Genomic DNA, 19,813 nt, shown 5'->3' with positions numbered 1-19,813 from the left:
TCTTCTAAATAAGAGTAAATGTTAAAAATATAAAGAGTAACAATTTCAGGCAGACAAAGGTTCGGTGATGGATGTTAGGGTGTAAGGTGCTTTGTGAATGTTGAAGAGAGATGACTCATCCCACCCAATGAGAAATGCGTTGGAGGGAGCAGACAGAGAGCCAAGCTCTGTAGCCGATCAGTTCAAGAGAAAGGCCAAACCCCAGAGGTGGAAAGTCACCAGGAGTGGCTAGAAAGAAAGCCAACATTTAGACACACTGGAAGGGGTCGGGGGACCAGGCAGACATTATGTCACCCAGCCCAAGAAGAGAGGCGGGTCCACGTACCCAAGTGAGTTTCAGTAAGTGGATGAAGGGCATGTTTAGGAGCATGGCTCGCCCTGGGCACTTTGAACCTTCGAGTGAAATGACCTTTGTCAGTTCCTTCCACCCACCCAGGTTTCAACCAGTTGGGTCAGAATGATGTTGGAAGCTTGGGATCGCCAAATGACACTTATTCACTGTCTCTTCCATCGTCTGACTCTGTACCTCTCATCATTCAGCTTCTAGAGCTTGAACATTCCTGCCTCCTCCAACATACACCAAACCTAGAAAGCCACCCACAAAATGAGTTATCCATAAGCAGCTTTCTAATCTGTTCAATAGTTAAGATTATTTGTTAGGTAAGCTTACTTTTGCAAAGATTCTTAGAACTATTCTACATAGCAAATAAGAATCAGGCTTTGGAATGAGAAAACTTTCATCCTTTTCCCACCTTACTTGTGTGACTGAGGTCAGTAGATGAACCTCCCTAAACATCAGTTTTTCCATCTGCAAAATGGGGCATTAATAGACTAAGCCCATAGACTTAGGCATATTAAATAAGAGAATGTTTAGCCCTTGGCACAGTTTTCAATACATGTTATCCAGGATTAATTTCAAACTGAAATAATGTGATAGAAGCTTAGCACATAGTTTAGCAATCAATAAAATGCTATCCAAAGCATCTTTTTAATCATGTGCCAATGTAGGTCATATATTTAGAAGGGGAAAAAGAAAACTACAAGATCAAAGATAGATTCACATGTGTACTTTCTTTCTTTTTTCTTTTTAAATGGATAGCGAAAGTTTTGCTTGCATTTATGGGCAGGTTACTTCATAGACAAGTTTAACAGTTCATTAAATATAAAAGACATTCATTAGCTAATTACCAATTAGCCAATTGGCCTCCATTTCAAGTCAATAAGTGGCCAATTGTATATGCAGTCAGTTAATTGCTTTTATAATTGGCTAAATAAAGTTGCTTTTTTCAACAAAACCAGGTTGGTCTTGTTGAAATTTGAACAAAATTATTTAGAGCATATTCAAAATGCTCCTCTTAAAATGTATAAACTTGGTTGATGAAATGAAATTCGGATTGTCAGAACACCAGGAGTAGAAGTTTATTAAGGTCATCCAACTCTGAGATTCGAAGATGACTTGGAATAAATTCTTTTTGAAATTACAATTAATTGTTTTTGATCAAAATTTTCAGAGAATCTGTGTCAACATAGTGCCATTCTATTTATTTATTTATTACTGAAGTATAGTTGATTTACAATATTGTGTTAGTTTCAGGTGCCCAACAAGGTAATTTGGTTGTGCATATATATGTATATACCTATATTCTTTCTTATTCTTTTCCATTATAATTCATTACAAGAACTATGAACATAGTTTCCTATGGTATACAGTAAATCTTTCTTGGTAATCTATTTTATATATGGCAGTATGCATCTGTTAATCCTATATTCCCAATTTATCCCTCCCACTCTACCCCCGACAGAATGCCGTTTTAAGACCCAGAGGGATCCTGTAGAGAGGGAGGTGGGAGGGGGGATCGGGATGGGAAATACATGTAAGTCCATGGCTAATTCATATCAGTGTATGACAAAAACCACTACAATATTGTAAAGTAATTAGCCTCCAACTAATAAAAAATAAATGAAAATAAATAAATAAATAAAATAAAAAGATAATGCTAAGTAAGTAACAATAATTATCAGAGACATAAATTCTGGTCTTGGGGTTGCATTTGCAATTTCTCCTGGCTTCTTGTGATCCACCTGCATATCAGGATATAATTTCAGAGTCCTGGTATCACTCCTAGGTCAACAGGAATTTCACTTATCCAAGCCACACCTTGACCCTGAACCTGGACAAAGCCTGAAATCACTATGCACCTTACCCATTTGGGTTAAGGCAGAGGAAAAATATCAAGGGATAAACGTTGGTTAAAGTTAGCATGGGAGAATACAGAATTGAAAGAGAGGTCTCCATAATGAAGGTTAAACCCCAGTTTTGCCTACTTGAGAGTCTTGTCTAGGGCTGGCAATGAGAGTTTGTTAATTCACACAAAGAAATGGTAAAGGCAAAAATAGCCAGGTTAGCGCATTCTTTCCTACTGCTTTGCTTTGCAGTGGTTAGCTCAGAGGTTATTGCATCTGAAATGACTAGTGCTAAACATTTGCCAATAACAAGGATTAAATCTTCAGCAGCAGCACTAGTGAGTAAGATCTTAGACAGTTTATTTTGTTATTCCTTTATGATTGTCAGGAGAGGAATTGCCAATAAACAGTTTTAGAAAATGTCTTTGCTTTAAAAAAAAAATTACTGAGATGCAATCCAATTTCAGTCCTAAGCCTAATTCTTTAGTAATGTATGGTTTGGTAGAGTTTAGGATTAAAATATATAGTTAGTCAGCTGATGGGCAACCAGGAGCCATTATTAGTACAAGTATAGTGGTTCTGATTGGTTTCAATCATAGGGTTGGAATGTGGTAGAAAAGGTGGCTGGGTTTCATTTTTAAAACTTTTTGCCTGTTATTTCTGCAGGTTAAATGCCTCTTGTAAAACAAATTTATAGGTAATACACCATAAGCCTGAGTGACTGAGCAATGAGAGGGAAGGGAAAAAAAAAAAAAACCCTTTATTGAGAATGAAGAAAGGGGAAGGAGTGAAGTGCATTAGGGAAGCATTACGTGTTCAGACACATAAAGAGTCAGTCATAGAAATTTCACTAGGTGCTGAGTGTCTGCTATATGAAGGGAAATAAAGCTATACGTGTGGGGGTCCCTGAAACCCTACATGTTGCTGAACCTCTTGCAGACCTTACAAGGAACTTAGAAGCATAGTAAAACTTTTTAATAAAGTGCTTTGCCACTCCTGGGATTTCCTTATAATATAATAGATGATGCTATACAACCATCCATCTGTGTCAGTAGACACCATGTATTAACAGGGCTCAGTGCTGCTTCAGGATGGACTTTCAGAGGTCACACTTCCCAGTCACCTAGAAATTCACCCAGTCACCATCTCCTGTAACCCCATCAGCCTTGGTCAGGCTCGGAGGAGGAGAGAGACCCAAATGGAGTTTGGTCCCACAAGACCTTTGCATTAAGAACTGTGATGTAGTGACAAAAGGATTTCAGGTGCTTTCCAGGCTTCACAGGGTTCTTTTGATAAGAGTCACAGTGGTGATGTCACCCCTGAGGTGTACTCTAGGAACAGGGTTTTGACACCATTAGAATGAACGGCATTCACAACCTGCCTTGTAGGAGAGTTTCTGCAGATGACAGCAGACCCATCAGTACAGTGACAGTCACCCCTACCTCTCTGTTTTCATCCATCACCATACATGGGCACTTTCAAATTTTACAAAGTACCTTAAATAAAACATTTTTAACATCTAAGGAGGAAGAAAAGTGTTTCTTTCATCATGATTCAGCCAAATGCCAGTTGGGGGATGGGGGGAGTCTACTTGACTCTCTTTTCACACGTCATCCCTGTATCTTGCCAAAATATCATAGGAGATAGCTGGGTGATGCTTTTCCTCTTCATGAGTGTGACTTCACTGTTGACTTCATTCTTAGCAAAACAAGTCTGATGTGCTAACTAAAGCAAGAGGCTGCCTGTACTTCACATTTCAACACCTTACCCAACCATCCCTTCTCTCTCCCCATCACCTCCTCCCTCTCTTCCCCAGCAGGTTTCACCAGCAACGCAACAGATGCAGCCCACCCAGACAATACAGCCGCCCCAGCCCACAGGGGGGCGCCGGCGAAGGGTGGTGGATGAGGATCCTGACGAGAGGCGGCGGAAATTTTTGGAACGGAACCGGGCGGCCGCCACCCGCTGCAGACAGAAGAGGAAGGTCTGGGTGATGTCACTGGAAAAGAAAGCAGAAGAGCTCACCCAGACAAACATGCAGCTTCAGGTGCAGGCCACTGTCTCTTTCCCGGGACTCAAAGGCCCTGTGTACCATTGGCATTTCCTGGCCCGGCAGGCACTTGTTGACCTAAGCCACAGAGCGACTGCAGGCTTACTTCTCAGGCTTGATTAATTCTTAGACGCTCTGCAAAACAAAACCACCATTCAGTTTTCAGTGCATCTGCTCTGAGGAGGGAGACCCTGATCAACTAAGTTATAGGGCTGAGAGCAGAAGCTTTGGTCAGACAGAGGTTGAAACTCTTGTTCAGCACCTACTTGCAGTGTTAAATCTCTCTGGCTCTCAGTTTCCTCATCTGTAAAATGGGAATAATAATTTCATAAAGTTGTTGGGAGGAATAAATGAACTAATGGTCTGCAAAACTGTTTGCCCAGTGCCTGGCACATAGTAAGTCTTCAACTGGAAGGCAGCCCTTTCTGTTCCCTGGGTGGGGCGGTTGCTTCAGCTTACACTAGATTGTCTGTATTTTTGTTTCATGGAAGAAAAGTTTGTGTAAATTATTTTGCTTCATAAGAAAAGGCACATTTCTATCTCATTTTCAGACTTGACAAGATTTGAATCTTGCATTATTTTTGCTTTCTCATGGGTGGCTCCATGAGGGACATTTCATAACAAGGCCAATTCTAGGAGCATTTTTGAGAAACTCTGGTACCTGGGGTTTTCCAGCAGGCTTCATGTCATACAAAAGATGAAATTCAGGGCATTTGTTCTCACACAGAAAGGAGGACACTGTTCACCAGCAGAAGAGAAAACCAAGTATTAGATATGTGACAAGCAGTCCAAGGATAAGAGTAAAATTGTAGATTAGAGCCCAGTGCTTCCAGGAGTAGAGATAACAGCTAAAGATGGAGAGAAGAGGGGAAAAAATGCCCAAAAGAGAGTCTGCTTCTCGGGAGTATCATAGGTCACCTTCACCCACTCCTACATCCTCTGTGGATCCTTAGAAAGGAGCAATTAGGGTGCCAAACCTCCAAAGCCTTTGCATGTTTAATTCCATTAAATGGAAATGACCTTAGGGCATCCAGTGTACAAACTGAAAGTGTACAAGAAAGTTTAGGTTATTCATGGACTGACTCTTGAAATTTATGGATGTTCACTCTCCGCCCCCCCCCCCCCAAATTTATCATTCTTTTAATGATGGACATGAAAAAGAAACTGGGAAACATATACAGTAGATATGGGGGAAGTCCCACTAGCTCGTACAAATCTTGGATAAAGGTGGAGACTCTATTCTTACCCTCTTCCTGGACCACCTACCCCCTTTTTCTAGTGTTAGGTCTGGCCTGAAGAGTTCCTGAGTGTCTGTACTCAATATTTGTTTGTTGAATAAATGAATGAGCTCCCCATCACTGGAGTGTCCAAGAACTAGCTGCCTGACTACTTGGCAAAGATGTGATTTAAGGGAATCAAGCCACAGAGTTTGGCTGAACACAGACATCTCTGAAGCCACTCTGACTTGAAAGTCTGTAATTCTAGAATCTGGCAGACATAGTCATATGTGAGAAGCTTTTAGGTGGAATGTGGGTAGGCACTTTTAACATTAATAATCATCTTTTAATTTTTATGTGTATTGAAAAATGTAATCAGAACATCAAAACCTCAATTTCACAGATTATTTTTGGTCAGGGCCAGGCTAAATCATTAAAAAAAAATGAGTTAATTTGTACAAACATGTTAAGTAAATAAAAGTTCTGGTGAATGTGACCTAGCAAATATCACAGCAGTGGTTTTCTAATGACTGAAATGTGAGCATCCCTGGAATTTGCTACCAGTTCTGAGGTCTGCAAGAGGACCGTGAACGGGTGCAGGTTTTCTCAGTCTTGGCACTATTACCAAGAATAATAATAATCAATAATTCTTTGTTATCTCCTGTATATTGTACATATTTACCAATACCCTTGATCTCTACCCACTAGATATCAGTAGCACCCTCCACCCCACCCCTAAATTTTGACAACTAAAAAGCCTCTAGACATTGTCAAATATCCTCTGTGGGGGATTAAAATTACCCCTGATTGAGACCCACTGAGCTAGATGGAGGAGCCCTGAGTAGCCAGCTGACATGTAATTAGATGCTGAGAAATTTTATATCAATTTTAACTAAAATGAGTCCTTGCAGAATGACTCCGGGGTACTGACTGTCACCCTAGAGCCTGAAGACATGGGGCAGGGTGTTCATAGCAGAGAGTCAGGAAGAGGAAGGATGCTGGTTACTTTGAGGTCAGATGGGTTCACACCTTGACATAGGCATATAAGGCATATATGTTTTAGCGTTTACTTAACCTATAAGGTATTAACATATAAGGTAAACATATCCTTTATGAGAACAGAATCCATTAATTATCACATTCTAAGAGCCAAAATGGCTAAGGATAAAAGATACTAGAAATCTAATCTCTGAAAACCAGAAAAAAAGTCTCATTCAATAGGCACCAATATTTTTGGTTATTAAAGCAGTGCCTCAGAAAGGACAGTCTCTGAAAAGGCTGAGTTGTTGCTGTTTTCCAACCACTGCTTTGCTTCAGAGGGACAGAAACCACAAGAGTTCCATGTCTTCGGGGATGCTGAGAGCTCTATATCAGGCCATGTGATGCTGGAGAGGAGATGCAGATTCTGCTACCTTTGAATGACCCCTCTCCCTCTCACTGGACCTTTGTCAAAAGAAAAAGGTGTCTCTCTTGAGGCTGATCCAGTGAGTCAAATTTTAAGTAAACAGAAATGGAAGGTGCTAAACAAACAAACTCTCGCCAAAAGGAATATCCAAGGTCTGGATGGCCAGCTGCCACCTTTGAGTTGTTTTCCAGCATAGAACCTTCTGGTTAGGCTGCAGAGCTTCAGATTGGAAAAATCAGAGCTGAGCAAATAAAATCAACTCCCAAACTTCATTTCCTTGTCTCACAACAAATCTTTGCCCAAGAGGTCAATGCAAGTAAAGGAATTGAGGGGAATATTAAAAACCACCAATTTTACATTTTATTTAGGAAGAAACTAAGTCTTGGAGGACATGAGGAGTCTTCCCAAAAGTCACACAACAAGCAAGTAGTAGGATGAAGACCCAAGCAAGGCTTATTGACCTAAACCATTGCTCTGTGATCTTTCATTCTAGAAAGTTCTTAAACTATGAAAGAATCCACATTCTTTTCACTGAAAGAGTGGCTAAGATCAGTTCTAACTTCATGAACTGCTAATGTGGTACTCAGTGGATTGCTTGTGTTCAGTAGATGATATGGAAATCATCTGGTCGCCCATGGAAATAATTGCTTTTCTTTTTCAGTGCAAAGACACATGGCCTAAGTCGCTGCTGAAATTTTCGACACACAAGCCCGGGTTTGGGACTTGGCAAGAGAAAAGGCCAGATGGGAACTGTTGCTGTACAAATTGAAAGTCCTTTGGTTTAATGAACAAAACCTGACCTCAGTTAATCTATAAGGAAAAAAAAAAAAAAAACACAACGGGGCAGGGGGCTATTTTGTAGGGATCATTTTGATAATTATGTTTTTGGCATGGACTACTGCTTGCATCAGAAAGCATTCTGAGTTTATCATATTGACAAAATGACATCCCTCAAAGCCAAAAACTGAAAATGTAGTTACTAGGGACTTCTTGGAGTCCTTGTTTCAAGTACGTTACTATAGTGTTGAATGTCTCTATAGGGGTGCTACTTCATCCCAAGGCAACTTTATGGATTTAAGAACAGATTAATCTAACCACATCTATACTCTCACAGTTCCTATTTAAATAGCTAACCTTTTAAGTAGCAAACCAAAACTGGTTTAGAAAAAAGACAAAAAAATTTAAAGACTGATTTCAGCAGGAGAATCAATAATTAAAAACAAAGTGTTAGTCTCTCAATCGTCTCTGACTCTTTGTGACCCCATGGACTATAGCCCGCCAGGCTCCTCTGTCCATGGAATTCTCCAGGCAAGAATACTAAAGTGGGTAGTCATTCCCTTCTCCAGGGGATCTTCCCAACCCAGGGATCAAATCCAAGTCTCCCACGTTGCAGGCAGATTCTTTACTTTTGCGCCACCTGGGAAGCCCCTCAATACTTATTATTAATATTTGCTCTTGCAAAGTGCTTATGTATGAAGACCTATAGTTATAACCTACACAGGGGAGTAAAAAAATTGGTAATTTGCCTCAGTTCATAAAGCAAGGTAATTCAGAATAAGAAAATGCCTGCAGAAGTCTTGTGTGTGTTTTTCTCTTAATTTCTGTACCAGAACTGCAGGCCACTTTTGATTTCTTTCATACATTTTGAAACATTTGCTGTCTGATTGTTCTCTTCCAAAATGTATTCAAGGTGACTTCTAGTAATGTTACCTTGAAAAGAATTTTTGTTTAAAATGTAGTCTAGTGTTTGTGTATTTCCTATGTCATTTGGTCTATCAGTATAGAATGATATCTGTCAGTACCTGTCAATATGGAATGATGATGCATGTTCACAGTGAACTCTGCTTCTGCTAGGGCAGTAATTCTCAACCTTTCTTAACTCAGAGGCTCCTTTATGGAATCTGAGGAAGGCTCTAATAGACTCTCACAATGTACATGTGAGATATGGACTTGAAATTTTCCACAAAAGTGAAACCAAAAATATTCCTTTGGAATCTGCCCTAATAAGATGTGGAAGTAAAGGGGATGCTAGAACTGGCTCCCTTAGGAAAAAAAGACTTGATGTCTAAGCCCATTTGAGAATACCAAAAGCAGTTAATTAGTGAATTAAAAATCAAGATGGAGACCTTCATTAGATTATTAGGTAATTAGCATTCTCAATAGAAAGCAACACAGAAACATGGAATAATAAACTGGGACTTCCCTAGAGATCAGTGGTTAGGGCTCCATGCTTCCACAGCAGGGGACCCAGGTTCAATCCCAGGTCTGGGAAATAAGAATAAAAAACTATCTTACAGAAAGTAATTAAAAAACTAGTCCAACCACCTTGTTTTACACTAGGTTGGTGTAGCAATTGGGGAAGCCAAACCTTGTTATTTTCAACCCTCATTTGAGAGTTCCTTTTTCTGCTTGAAGTTCCCCCATGAATTTCTGTTGTTTTTATGGCCTTTAGACTTTTATTTAGTCCTTCTCAGCATCATACTTATGTGTGCATGATATAAATGAGACAGAGGCTGATAGTTCTGTCTATGGAGAATATTAAGTGACATTCATTTTCCAATTATAACATAGCTAAATGATTATATATTACATTAAGAAATATGTCCATATTCACATATATCTTTAAATGATGGTCAATCATCACAGTGATTTTAAATAATGGTTAGTCATCTCCAGGTTGCTATATTTTTACAGACTCTCACTTCCCCCAGGGCTTCAGTTTCTATACTTAACAACATATTGGTTTATTAATAAAGTGCTTTGCTATCCACAGACAAAAATGCCTCTAAAATCATCACACTACATTTTGAGGCCAAGTATATACACATTCATACATCTTAGTTTTCTTTTTCTCGTTTTTTGTTCAGTTTTTGTCTGTTTTGTTTTTAACCAAGGGTTGCCTTCTATTTGATGGTCTAAAAGTACCTTTCTTTTACACAGGCTATTTAAACAGAAGGAGACCTGGGAAAAGCAAGGAAGACTGTCTGAATTTAAATGAGCATAAAATCAGAGGGAAAAAAAATCATGTTTAAGGCTGAAATAAATTGTCCTATAAATAAAGTTGTCCTATTGACCCCCAAAGGGACAAGGTTCACTTTTGGCTTTGGCAGGGCCCATTATCAATCACACTTATTTGGAGGTGGAAGCACAGCTCACCTTCCTGAATGTTCTCAAATTTAAGAGCAATTTTCCTGTGAAATTAAGTGATGTGTTCATCATTCATGCTAACTCATCAGATAGGCATTCTTTTAAAATTTTTATTATAGTTACTTTACAATGTTGTTAGTGTCACGTGTACGGCAGTGACTCTATTATACATATACGTATATCCATTCATTTTTAGATTCTTTTACCATGTAGGTTTTTACAGAATATTGAGTAGAGTTCCCTGTGCTATAAAGTAGGTCCTTATTAGTTATTTTGTATATAGTAGAGTATTTATGTTTATCCCAGTCTCCTAGTTGATTCCTCCCTCCACCCTTTCATCTGATAGACATTTCTATTTTGTTTAGTTCAGAAGAGAAAGACAAAAGCCTTTGTAGATGAGATTTTTATTATTTTTTTATTCATGCTAGTCAACATTTGATTGCTTATAATGTATTTTGCAAATGAATTTGGAAATAGGAAGTATTCTTTGAAACAAGTTTCCAAAAAAATTTTTAATTAACTTCTAGAATTCCAAACTTACTTTCCTAGGTGATAAATACATGCCTGAAAAGCCAAGTTCATATTGAAAGTGTAGATACAACTTAATGACAGCGATGTTAAAACACCTTTTTCTGTGTGTGTGCGTTTTTAAAGTCTCTTTCATGTGGCATATAATGCCTGGCAGCCACAAAGAGCACTGGTCAAAGAGAGGGTAGTATTTATCACAACTGTAAAATGGCTTATGTCAGCTAGTGCTACATTTACAGTTTACTTTTATCAAGTGGAAGCACCTTGGAACAGTCTATCCTACATTTATACAGTTGTCTCTGGGTTTCAGCAGGGTATTGGCTAGCCTCAGATACCATAAGCCATTTATGCTCAAGTCCCATAGTCAGCCCTCTCTATCTATGGTTCTGCATCCTCAGATTCAGTCAACTGCTAATCATTTCGCACTGTATCTATGGAAAAATCCCCATAGTAGTAGACAACTGTGCTTGTAAACAATGGTGCCATGTACATTATTCCACAAATTATGAACCCTGAACCTGTCTTTTAAAATTACTACATAAAAAAATAAATAAATAAATAAAATTACTACATAAAGTGGAGATGTGAGACACTTACCTAAGTCAATTTTTAAGATGCACACACAATCCACAGTACCCTGATATTGAGGGGGAAAGGAGTTTATAGACTGAAATTAGCCAAACTAATTAATGAACAGATCAAATTAATTGCATCATGGTCCTAAACTCTGTTGTCCTTTGCCTGCCCGGACTAACCCGATTCCACTAGTAGAGGACCAGCATTTGCGCCATATCCTTCCATGCCTTCTCCTAAGTGGCATCAGGCATAGGGACATGCTCTGTTGAATTGTAGCCTATTAAGAAATTCTTCGAGGGAATCAGCTTATTCTGAGGGCATTTAAGTTTGAAGTCACTCATCCTGCCACACAATTCTTCCCAGTGTCTCACCTTCACTTTCTACTCATAAGTGTTAGCCTGTAAGGTAGCATGAAGATGATTGCTATGAGAGCTAAATTTACTGAATGCATAGTATATGCTAGACATTCTCTGCGTATTTGCTTCTATTACCTCATTTAATCCCCACAACAACTCAAAGAACTTTCTACTATTTTCATCCCCATCCAAGGTTGTTGGAACCTAGCTAGGTTATGTTACCTGCCTAGAGTCACCAAGTCAGTGTAGAATGAAGAGTTCCCACCCAAGAAACTTTTCATAGAATTCAGCTCTTGATTGAAAACCTAGTCTCTTCAGAGAGCCCCTGGTAAGCCTGAGGGACAAATTGAAGGCAAGCTACACATTTTCAGGTGAATCCTGTTGTATAATACTGGCATTAATGTCATTCAGATGTAGCAGAAGTGTACCAGTTCAGTGTTGAAAGTGCATGGGGCCCTTGGTTTGTCTTCTCTGGTCTTCTTAACATGATGCCGATCTGTCTCTTTCCAGAACGAAGTGTCCATGTTGAAGAATGAGGTGGCACAGCTGAAGCAGCTATTGTTAACGCATAAAGACTGCCCCATAACAGCCATGCAAAAAGAATCACAAGGATATCTCAGTAAGTCATTGACTTTTTTACATTTTTTTTAAGTGTCCAGGTTTTTGCCACTAATTTCACATTGGATTTATTGAAAAAACAAAAGTAAAGCCGAGACTGCACACCTAGGCGGATAAGGTGCTAAAATTCTTGAGCGGCTGCCAGACTACTGCACCAGAGGGAATCCTTCTTTTCTGACCCCTGTTCATCACCACGCCCACCACCTCTTGATCATTTATGGCTAGACGTTCCCTGGCATTTCATGTTGTAAAAATCCCACCAAATTCCAATTTTGCAGCCAGTAGGAGCCCAATTACCAGTGGGCTAGCAGTTTTTTATGGGCTGGGAAACAGGCTTCAGATGAATCATATCCAGTGCCCCAGGATGCACTGCGTGTTAATCAATGGGCTGAAAAGCAGGTGAGCTTGTCTCAGTTTACCAATAGGTAAAGTGGATCCCTTTATCTAGATCCCAGTATCAGCACCTGGAACATCAGTAGGTTCAATGCTAATTCAGTAGGGAACAGTGGGAGGAGCGGGGATTTACAGCTGAAGGTCATTTTCTTTTCAAATAGTTTTTTAGATTGCGCAGTACAGATTCTCCCACCACATGTGAGTATTTTTCCACATTTGATATATGTATGGCTCTTTGAAAAGACAAGATAAGGACTTCACAGGCTGTGACTCAAACACATCCAGTCATGTTGCTGACCGAGAAGGCATGGCTTTGTTGGTAGCTGTAAACTATGGGAAGGCATAGCTTTGCGACCGACAGTTGAAAGTTTTGAAATTAACCTCCCAGAGAAAATGCGTGAAACACTTCTATTTCTAGCAAACACCTAGCAATATTTTTGAATAGTCTCCGAGTCCACCCCAGGAAAGAGCTATATTGGTGTGTGTGTATGCTTTTTCCTAGGTCCAGAGAGTAGCCCTCCTGCAAGTCCCGCCCCCACATGCTCGCAGCAGCAGGTCATCCAGCATAACACCATCACCACTTCCTCGGCAGTCAGCGAGGTGGTAGGAAGCTCCACCCTCAGCCAGCTCACCACTCACAGAACAGACCTGAACCCCATCCTCTAAAATCTGTGGGTCACACCTTGCCTTCAAGAAGAGCTGTTGCATATCCTGCGTCCTTTCTTTTAAGGGCATTTTTAGAATTAACTCAGACCTGGAAGACTCCTCAGCCCTTCAAAGACTGGCTTTCATTTTTATAGTTATTATGGAAATGTTGTCTTTTATACTTAGTTATATAAGAAAAAAGGGAGTTATGCAATTAATAATCTATCAGCTTGGGAAATGCTTTGGTGCTTTTCTCCAATTTTCTGGTACCAGTTACTTGTTTATAAACTGAACTCTTTCTGTACATAGTCATGGTTTCATTCTTATCAGTCAAACCCTTTGCCTGAAGTGTTGAATCTTGTTAAACCGCAGCTTTTAGCCAAAATGAAGCGTACACAGATGTCCAGTAAACAGATTGCAAGGCGACTGGGGGGTGGAGTCTGATGACATCATAACTCATGTTGAGTTTGTGTTATGATGTCACCAGGATGCCAGGTTAACATAGAGCCTTTTCCACAACTGTTTCTCTTACTATTAAAAAAGTATTAATAGAAGCTCCATTGATGTCCAAATAAAATCAGCAAGGATCTCGCCACTCCTCCTCCTCCTCTTGGTCCACTTCCTTGACTGCCCAATTTTCCTTTCCATTTCCACTTTTACCTGGGCTCCCTGTTGACTTTTTATTGTTACTTTCTTCTGTTTTATTTTTTCCCTTTAGCATTGCATGTGAAGAAGAAAATAATGTTTAAAGGAAAAAAAAAGCTAATGTGGACCTAGCCATGGCTTCCCTTGCATGTGACCCACAGCTGGAGTTCATTCAACTCTTTCTTTTTACACAAGAGTAACCGGGAGATGTTTAATGTGCCTGATTTAATGTTTTTAATAATCAGAACAAATAAAAGGTGGCTTAGCCATAGGTGAAGCACTGTTGAAGGCCAGCTGCGGAGACACTAGGGAAGGGAGCTTTATAAGCCTCAACTGTGAAAGTCCAAATTACAATGCAAGGCTATAACATCACACCCTCGAATTACAACTGGTTTTATATGGCCTGTCTATAATGTTGAAAATCCATGTACTATATAATAATGCAGAAGGGCTCTATTCACTACACGGATTACATTGTTCAGTCATCAGCTGCTAATAGCCTAAGATTTATTATTGTTTTTTTCCTTAAGCCTATGGAACCATCTTTGCTCTTCTGGTGGGTGAAAGTAGACAAACTACTGGAGGAACAAAGAGAGAAAGAAAACCTCATGTTTCCATAGAGCTGCTCTCAGCCCTTCCACCACAGTTAAAGCACTCTTTAGCTATTGAAAGAATCCCCTGGATATGGCTATTCCACTCTTCTGCATAATCCTGGTTTATATTTTCAGCAACTTTTCTGGACTTTCCCATTATAAAAAGCAGACAGTTGTGCCTCCTTGAAGCAAGCCATTTTACTTGGTGAAGGTTTTCATATCACAACTCACAAGTAACGGGGCTAATGTTTCTCTCTAGTGGTTAGGCAGGTGCTGGTGTTTCATCTCTATGTGAATGCTTGACCTCCAAACATGAGTGTGTGTGTGTGTGTGTGTGTGTGTGTGTGTGTGTGTGAGAGAGAGAGAGAGAGAAAGGGAGACAGAGACAGACAGAGAGAGGGGAAGATTATGGGATTTAAAAGAACAGTATTTTACAAAAGGTGTAGCTTTTTTAAGAGTTCAGAATAGGGAAGGATGTGATTTTTTTTCTCTCACTATAGTATAATAATCTATTTTGGAGAAAAAAAAGAAAATATAAGGGTCATGAAGCATGGTTTTTATAACTAGTTTTAGTTTTATCTAATAACTTGCTTTTTAAATCAATATTTATCAACAATCTTTTCAAGTATGCAGTGCTTTCAAAAAGAAAGTTTTGAGTTTCCAGGAAAACTCATAACTTGGATATATGATCTAAAAAAATCAAAACAAAAGCAAAAAAAAAAGAGAGAAAAGAGAAAAAAAGAAAAAAATGCAAACGAGAAAAGGATTTTCTATTATATTTTAGACAAACATATCATTTTTAAGTATTTTAAATACTGAATTCATGGTTGTTTTATTTTGTTTTGAATCCCAGCAGGAATAGCTGAATGGTTTAACCAAACTGGCTTCCTAAGAAGTTTAAGATTTAGCTCAAAAAGTAGTTAATATCCTTATCTCTATTTTGAAATAAAAAATAATTTTTTTCTAAACTCCTTCCTAGGACCATTTAGGTGTCCCCCTAAAAAGGAGATAGAGTTCATTGAAATATTTGTTTGGGTTTTTTAATTTTTATTTTATTTTTGTTTTGCTTTAAGTGAAAAATATTTTCTTTCTTTCCTGCATGCATAGCACTTAATGAAATGGATTTTTTAAAAATCCACTGGTGATATCAGAATGTCCAAGGAGTGGGCTGTCACTAAAATTATGGTTTATTTTACTTCTGTTCCACCTCTTAATTGAAATATTTAGTTGTGAAACCGAAAGCCTCTGCAGTTAAGAACTTGCCTGAGTTTTCTTAATTCAGCAACTTGACAGTTTGACTGATGTGCATTATGTATAGCTCAATTATGTCTGTTTTTTTATGCTAAGTAGGCAAACCAACCACACACACGTTAGCAAACGGGCCTCAACGTATAATTAGAATACACTGTCTTCTTGTTATACTCAGGGCCTTTAGGTGTGTTCATTAGCGGTTGTGGAAATAGATTCAATGGAAGATGCCAGCGAGTCATCAGCGCTCCTTGAAATCCTGAGCAGAAAGTCTCACTGGTCAAATCTAGCACTCAGCTTATCAATATGAAATATTTCACCTGAAGGCCTGGCTTTCACCAGACCATCATAGAATCATTGGTCTGCCTGAACATCTTTCCTTCTTGCCCCACACTTTTTGCCAATCTGAGGAAACATTCTGCCCTGTTCTCCCCTCCCACCCAGCTACTGGGTCACCCACTCGTATTGTCATAGATGGGTTGCAGTGACCTCCAGAGCACCCGTGCTAAGCGGGGAGGGCTGGCAGCGATGCGCTGCCTCTCCTTGTTCCCAGGGGGGTTGTTATCAGCAGGATCTGCCTTTGAAGTCACTACCAACTTGGCCTGGAAACTTCCACAGCACCTCCGCTGCCTCCTGTGATGGGAACTAGCTTCCAAGATAGGGACACCTGAGAGTGCTTCTTCCAGGTTGGTTGTCACCTACTCTGAGCTATTCCCATCTCAACTGTTTCTCCTGAGGACATTTTTCAACATATGTGGGGACAGTAGAGTGGAAATCCTCCCTGTGGATGAATGCACTCATTTTAACGCCTGGCGTGAGGTTGAATGCTTTCCCCTTTCCCTTCCCCTCAGCCCTCCTCTCCTGTCTCCACATCAGTGTTTACCAGTCAGATCTTGACACGGCCTGTGGGGTGAGCAATTTGTATGCTGTCACTGCCTGCGTCCTTATCACAAGGGTTACTTACTCGGAGCAGCTGCTGTTTGGAGCCTGTCGGGTTCATGAAATCAAATGCAGTGCGTGTTCTGAGCGGAGGGGCATCCATGGTGAATGTTCGGGTAGTTGTGCTGTGTTAGTTCAGTAAATCATCGTGCGTCAGTTGAGTTTGTCATTAAAATCAACCAGCTGTGAGAAAAGACCAGCCATTGGCTAGAGGGGTTTAAGCATCTATAACTGCTATAAACCTAGCCATCCAGTTAGGATAGAATGTGCTTCTTTCTGGTTAATAAAAACCATCTAAGAAAATATATATGTATGTATGTGTGTATACAGTGGAATTCAAGGACCAAAGCAAAATTTGAACAGGAATCTATTAATTTAGAATTTTATAAGATATTTATTAATAAATGTTAATTTTAAACATTCCATTTGAACAATATTCTTCTGTAGGATCTACTTGTTTTTAAAGGATTAGTTCATAATTAACTACTCTAGATGTGTGTATCTTCTTTCTTCAGGGTTTCAAATGGTTATTCTCCATCATCTGGTGGAAATGTCTGTTTAGATCTCTGTGCATAGAAATTTCAAGGATTTTTATTGCTCTGTGAGTTGTTTTTTAATCTATGTTCAGAACAGTTTTAAATCATCTATTTCTTTTTTTTTTTTTTTTTTTCACTTGTAAAGTAAGCTCTTTCCTTTAGGAAGCAGAGTTCAGCTAAAGGGAATCTATAACTATAACTGGAACAGCTCTCTTGTTAAAGTGTAAAAACAGCTTCATCTCTGCTTCTCCCCACTGCACTCCAACTTCCTAGAATGCCTTGCACTATTTAGCTTTGTTGGTGCTTTTCTTGTCCCTTCGCAAACCGTGTGCAGTAGCTTTAAGCCATTCAAGTTCCATTATGCAGTGTATCTGAGAAGGGAAAGGAAATGACATGTTTAAATTGGAATAAAAATGTGCCTATGCGAACAGTAGCGACTTAGAATCTCTCTTCTGCTTTTAAAATAATTTATATTTTAAAATTGCACTTTAGCGTTTGTAATCCCTGTCAGTTTCTCTCATTCTCTTTTGAACCTCCTCCCTGTCCTCAAACTTGCCTTCACTCTTTCCTTCTCAGCCCCCCACCTCCCCCAAGCTTCCTCTAAGGCTCTGAACTGCATCATTTAAAATACTTTATGGAATATGTGTCCCAGGTACATTTGCGTGCATTCACCAGTAGCATAGCCAAGATGCGTTACTCACATCCGCCTAGATGAAGCCTGCTACGAGAATGCCAAGGAAAAGAGCCAGTTTATACTCTTTATCCCTTTATTCATAGCATGATTTTTTCAAATGTTATGTAACAGATGTGAAGCAGCAACTATGCTATACTTAAGAATTTTCTATCTCATCCTGCAAACCAAAGTGTCCTGAAGGAGCCAGGAGACTTATTCTTTTGTGCATCACTGTGCAGGTTGGACTGTGGTCCTCACCATCGTCTCTCTGGGCTGCTGAAAAAACTGTGGCCCTATTTCATTCTTAGTTTCAAAAATACAGTGTTGCCTTGTACCGTAATTAGGGACAGCACCTCCTTTTTTACAATTATAATCTAAAAAAGGACAAGAAGACACTGAAGCAATAAACTTACAAGTAAAATCCAATACCAAAACAAAGAAAAGAAACAAACAAAAAAAAACCCTTACTCATCATGTTGTGAAATTGAAGAAGTGTATGTCCATTCAAAATATTTTACTATTTCTTGTGGAGTTTTTCAGTGATGTAATGCTTATAGCCAAATTGCTTAAAGAGCATTTATATATTTTTTTTCTTATAAATTGTCTATTTTTTAAAAAAAACCTATTTAACCACAAGTTGAAGAGGGTGGGGGTAAGGCCAAATCGCCAGCATTTGTTAAAAGATTAATACTCTTAAGTGGCACTCTGATACCTTTCCAAGTTTATCATCACGGGGGGATCAATAATTATCAGCTGTTCTATTTAGACCAACTTACAATATCTAGCTCATTAGAAGCCAGGATTTGGAAAGCTCTTCCAAAGCCATTGAAGATTTTCTTACATTGACTTTCACTTTATAGAACTTTCTAGGATTTTTTTTTAACAGAATCATTTTAGCCTCAGGACTGAGAATGTGGAGAGCCTGAATAAATTAGCTTTAAATACATCATTAAAATCTTATGCACAATAAGCTCATTAGAATCTAGTTTGCTCCTTTAGAATACCAAGTCTATAGATGCTATAAGACATGATGAAAGGTATCAACCATGCTGAAGTGGAGGGGCTTTCAGAGAAAGGGCCCTTCCTCACCAGCCATCCAGTAGAACAGAAGACCTACTCACCCTTTTTCCTTCTTCGTTCTGCTAAATCCACACCTGCCTCATAGAGAAAGGAGTTCTGCCTTTGAGGTTTGTCTTGGAGAAAAGATAAGCTTGAAATGTTCTCCCTAGAGAGGACATGGGATTTGGGATCTTCCGAAAAGCCCCAGAAAAAAAAAAAAAAGGATCAGTTCGAACACAGTGTTCTAGGACAATTGGAATATAAATATTGTCCAAAAATAGAACTAAAAGAAGAAAAAGTCAGCATTGTCCTAAGTGTTAACTAAGGAAGTCCTCACAAAACGGTGCTGTCACCTGGGGCGGGTGGGATTGTTTGGAATTGTAAACAGCAAAGCATTTGTGTTTGTTTGTCTATTTGTAAAACAACCACCTTCCTTATTGGAAGGAGAAAAAATTGGGGGTACATACATGTAAATACTTGCAGCAGCATTTAATATGTTTAATTTTATGTTAAGCTTTTTGTTGCATCGTGAAGACATTTATTGTTACCAATGGACAATGAGTTCATTAAGACTGTTCAACTAGGTCAGATTTTTACATCTCTTTCTAGCAAGAAGAGACAAGATTTTGTGCATTTGTACAAATGTTAATATCACTGCAATTCCAATATAATAAAGCACTTAAATGCAAATAATAAATGTACCCTTTGTATGATGAAATTTGCATTGGGGGATAATGACATGTATCCTCACAAGATCTTATCCATGCCTTGGAAACCAAGGCTTAGGCGCCAGGGTGACCATCATCTGGAGAGAGAAGCAGGTGAGATTTTCTCCTTCCCAAATCATCACTGCTCTCCTATTGCTTCTCCCATCCAACTTCCCAACTGAGGCCACTAGTCTAACACATTTACAGTGGGTACCCTAACCCTAACCCTAACCACACAACTACACTTCGGGATCAGCAGATTTTAACACTCAAGAAATACAGCCACGTGTAAAT

General features: G+C 39.2%; 1 protein-coding gene across 2 annotated transcripts in view; it reads left to right on the top strand.

Annotated features, from left to right (window-relative positions):
* CREB5 (cAMP responsive element binding protein 5) overlaps positions 1 to 19,482 on the top strand; it is a 431,442-nt gene extending 411,960 nt beyond the window's left edge. Inside the window, exons 9-11 of one of the 2 annotated variants that reach the window (XM_065939200.1) lie at positions 4,004 to 4,231; positions 11,974 to 12,082; positions 12,977 to 19,482. In XM_065939200.1, the coding sequence (XP_065795272.1) occupies positions 4,004 to 4,231; positions 11,974 to 12,082; positions 12,977 to 13,140 (501 nt within the window). In that variant the 3' untranslated portion in view covers positions 13,141 to 19,482. Of the gene's footprint in view, positions 1 to 4,000; positions 4,232 to 11,973; positions 12,083 to 12,976 lie in introns of both variants that reach the window. The other variant, XM_065939199.1, reaches the window with a different exon arrangement.
* The last annotated feature ends 331 nt before the right edge of the window (positions 19,483 to 19,813 follow it).

Source organism: Muntiacus reevesi, chromosome 6 (assembly GCF_963930625.1).
Source record: "Muntiacus reevesi chromosome 6, mMunRee1.1, whole genome shotgun sequence".
NCBI classification, from domain to species: domain Eukaryota; kingdom Metazoa; phylum Chordata; class Mammalia; order Artiodactyla; family Cervidae; genus Muntiacus; species Muntiacus reevesi.
The sequence above is the reverse complement of the archived record's forward strand: the minus strand, read 5'-3'. Positions and strand labels throughout refer to the sequence as shown.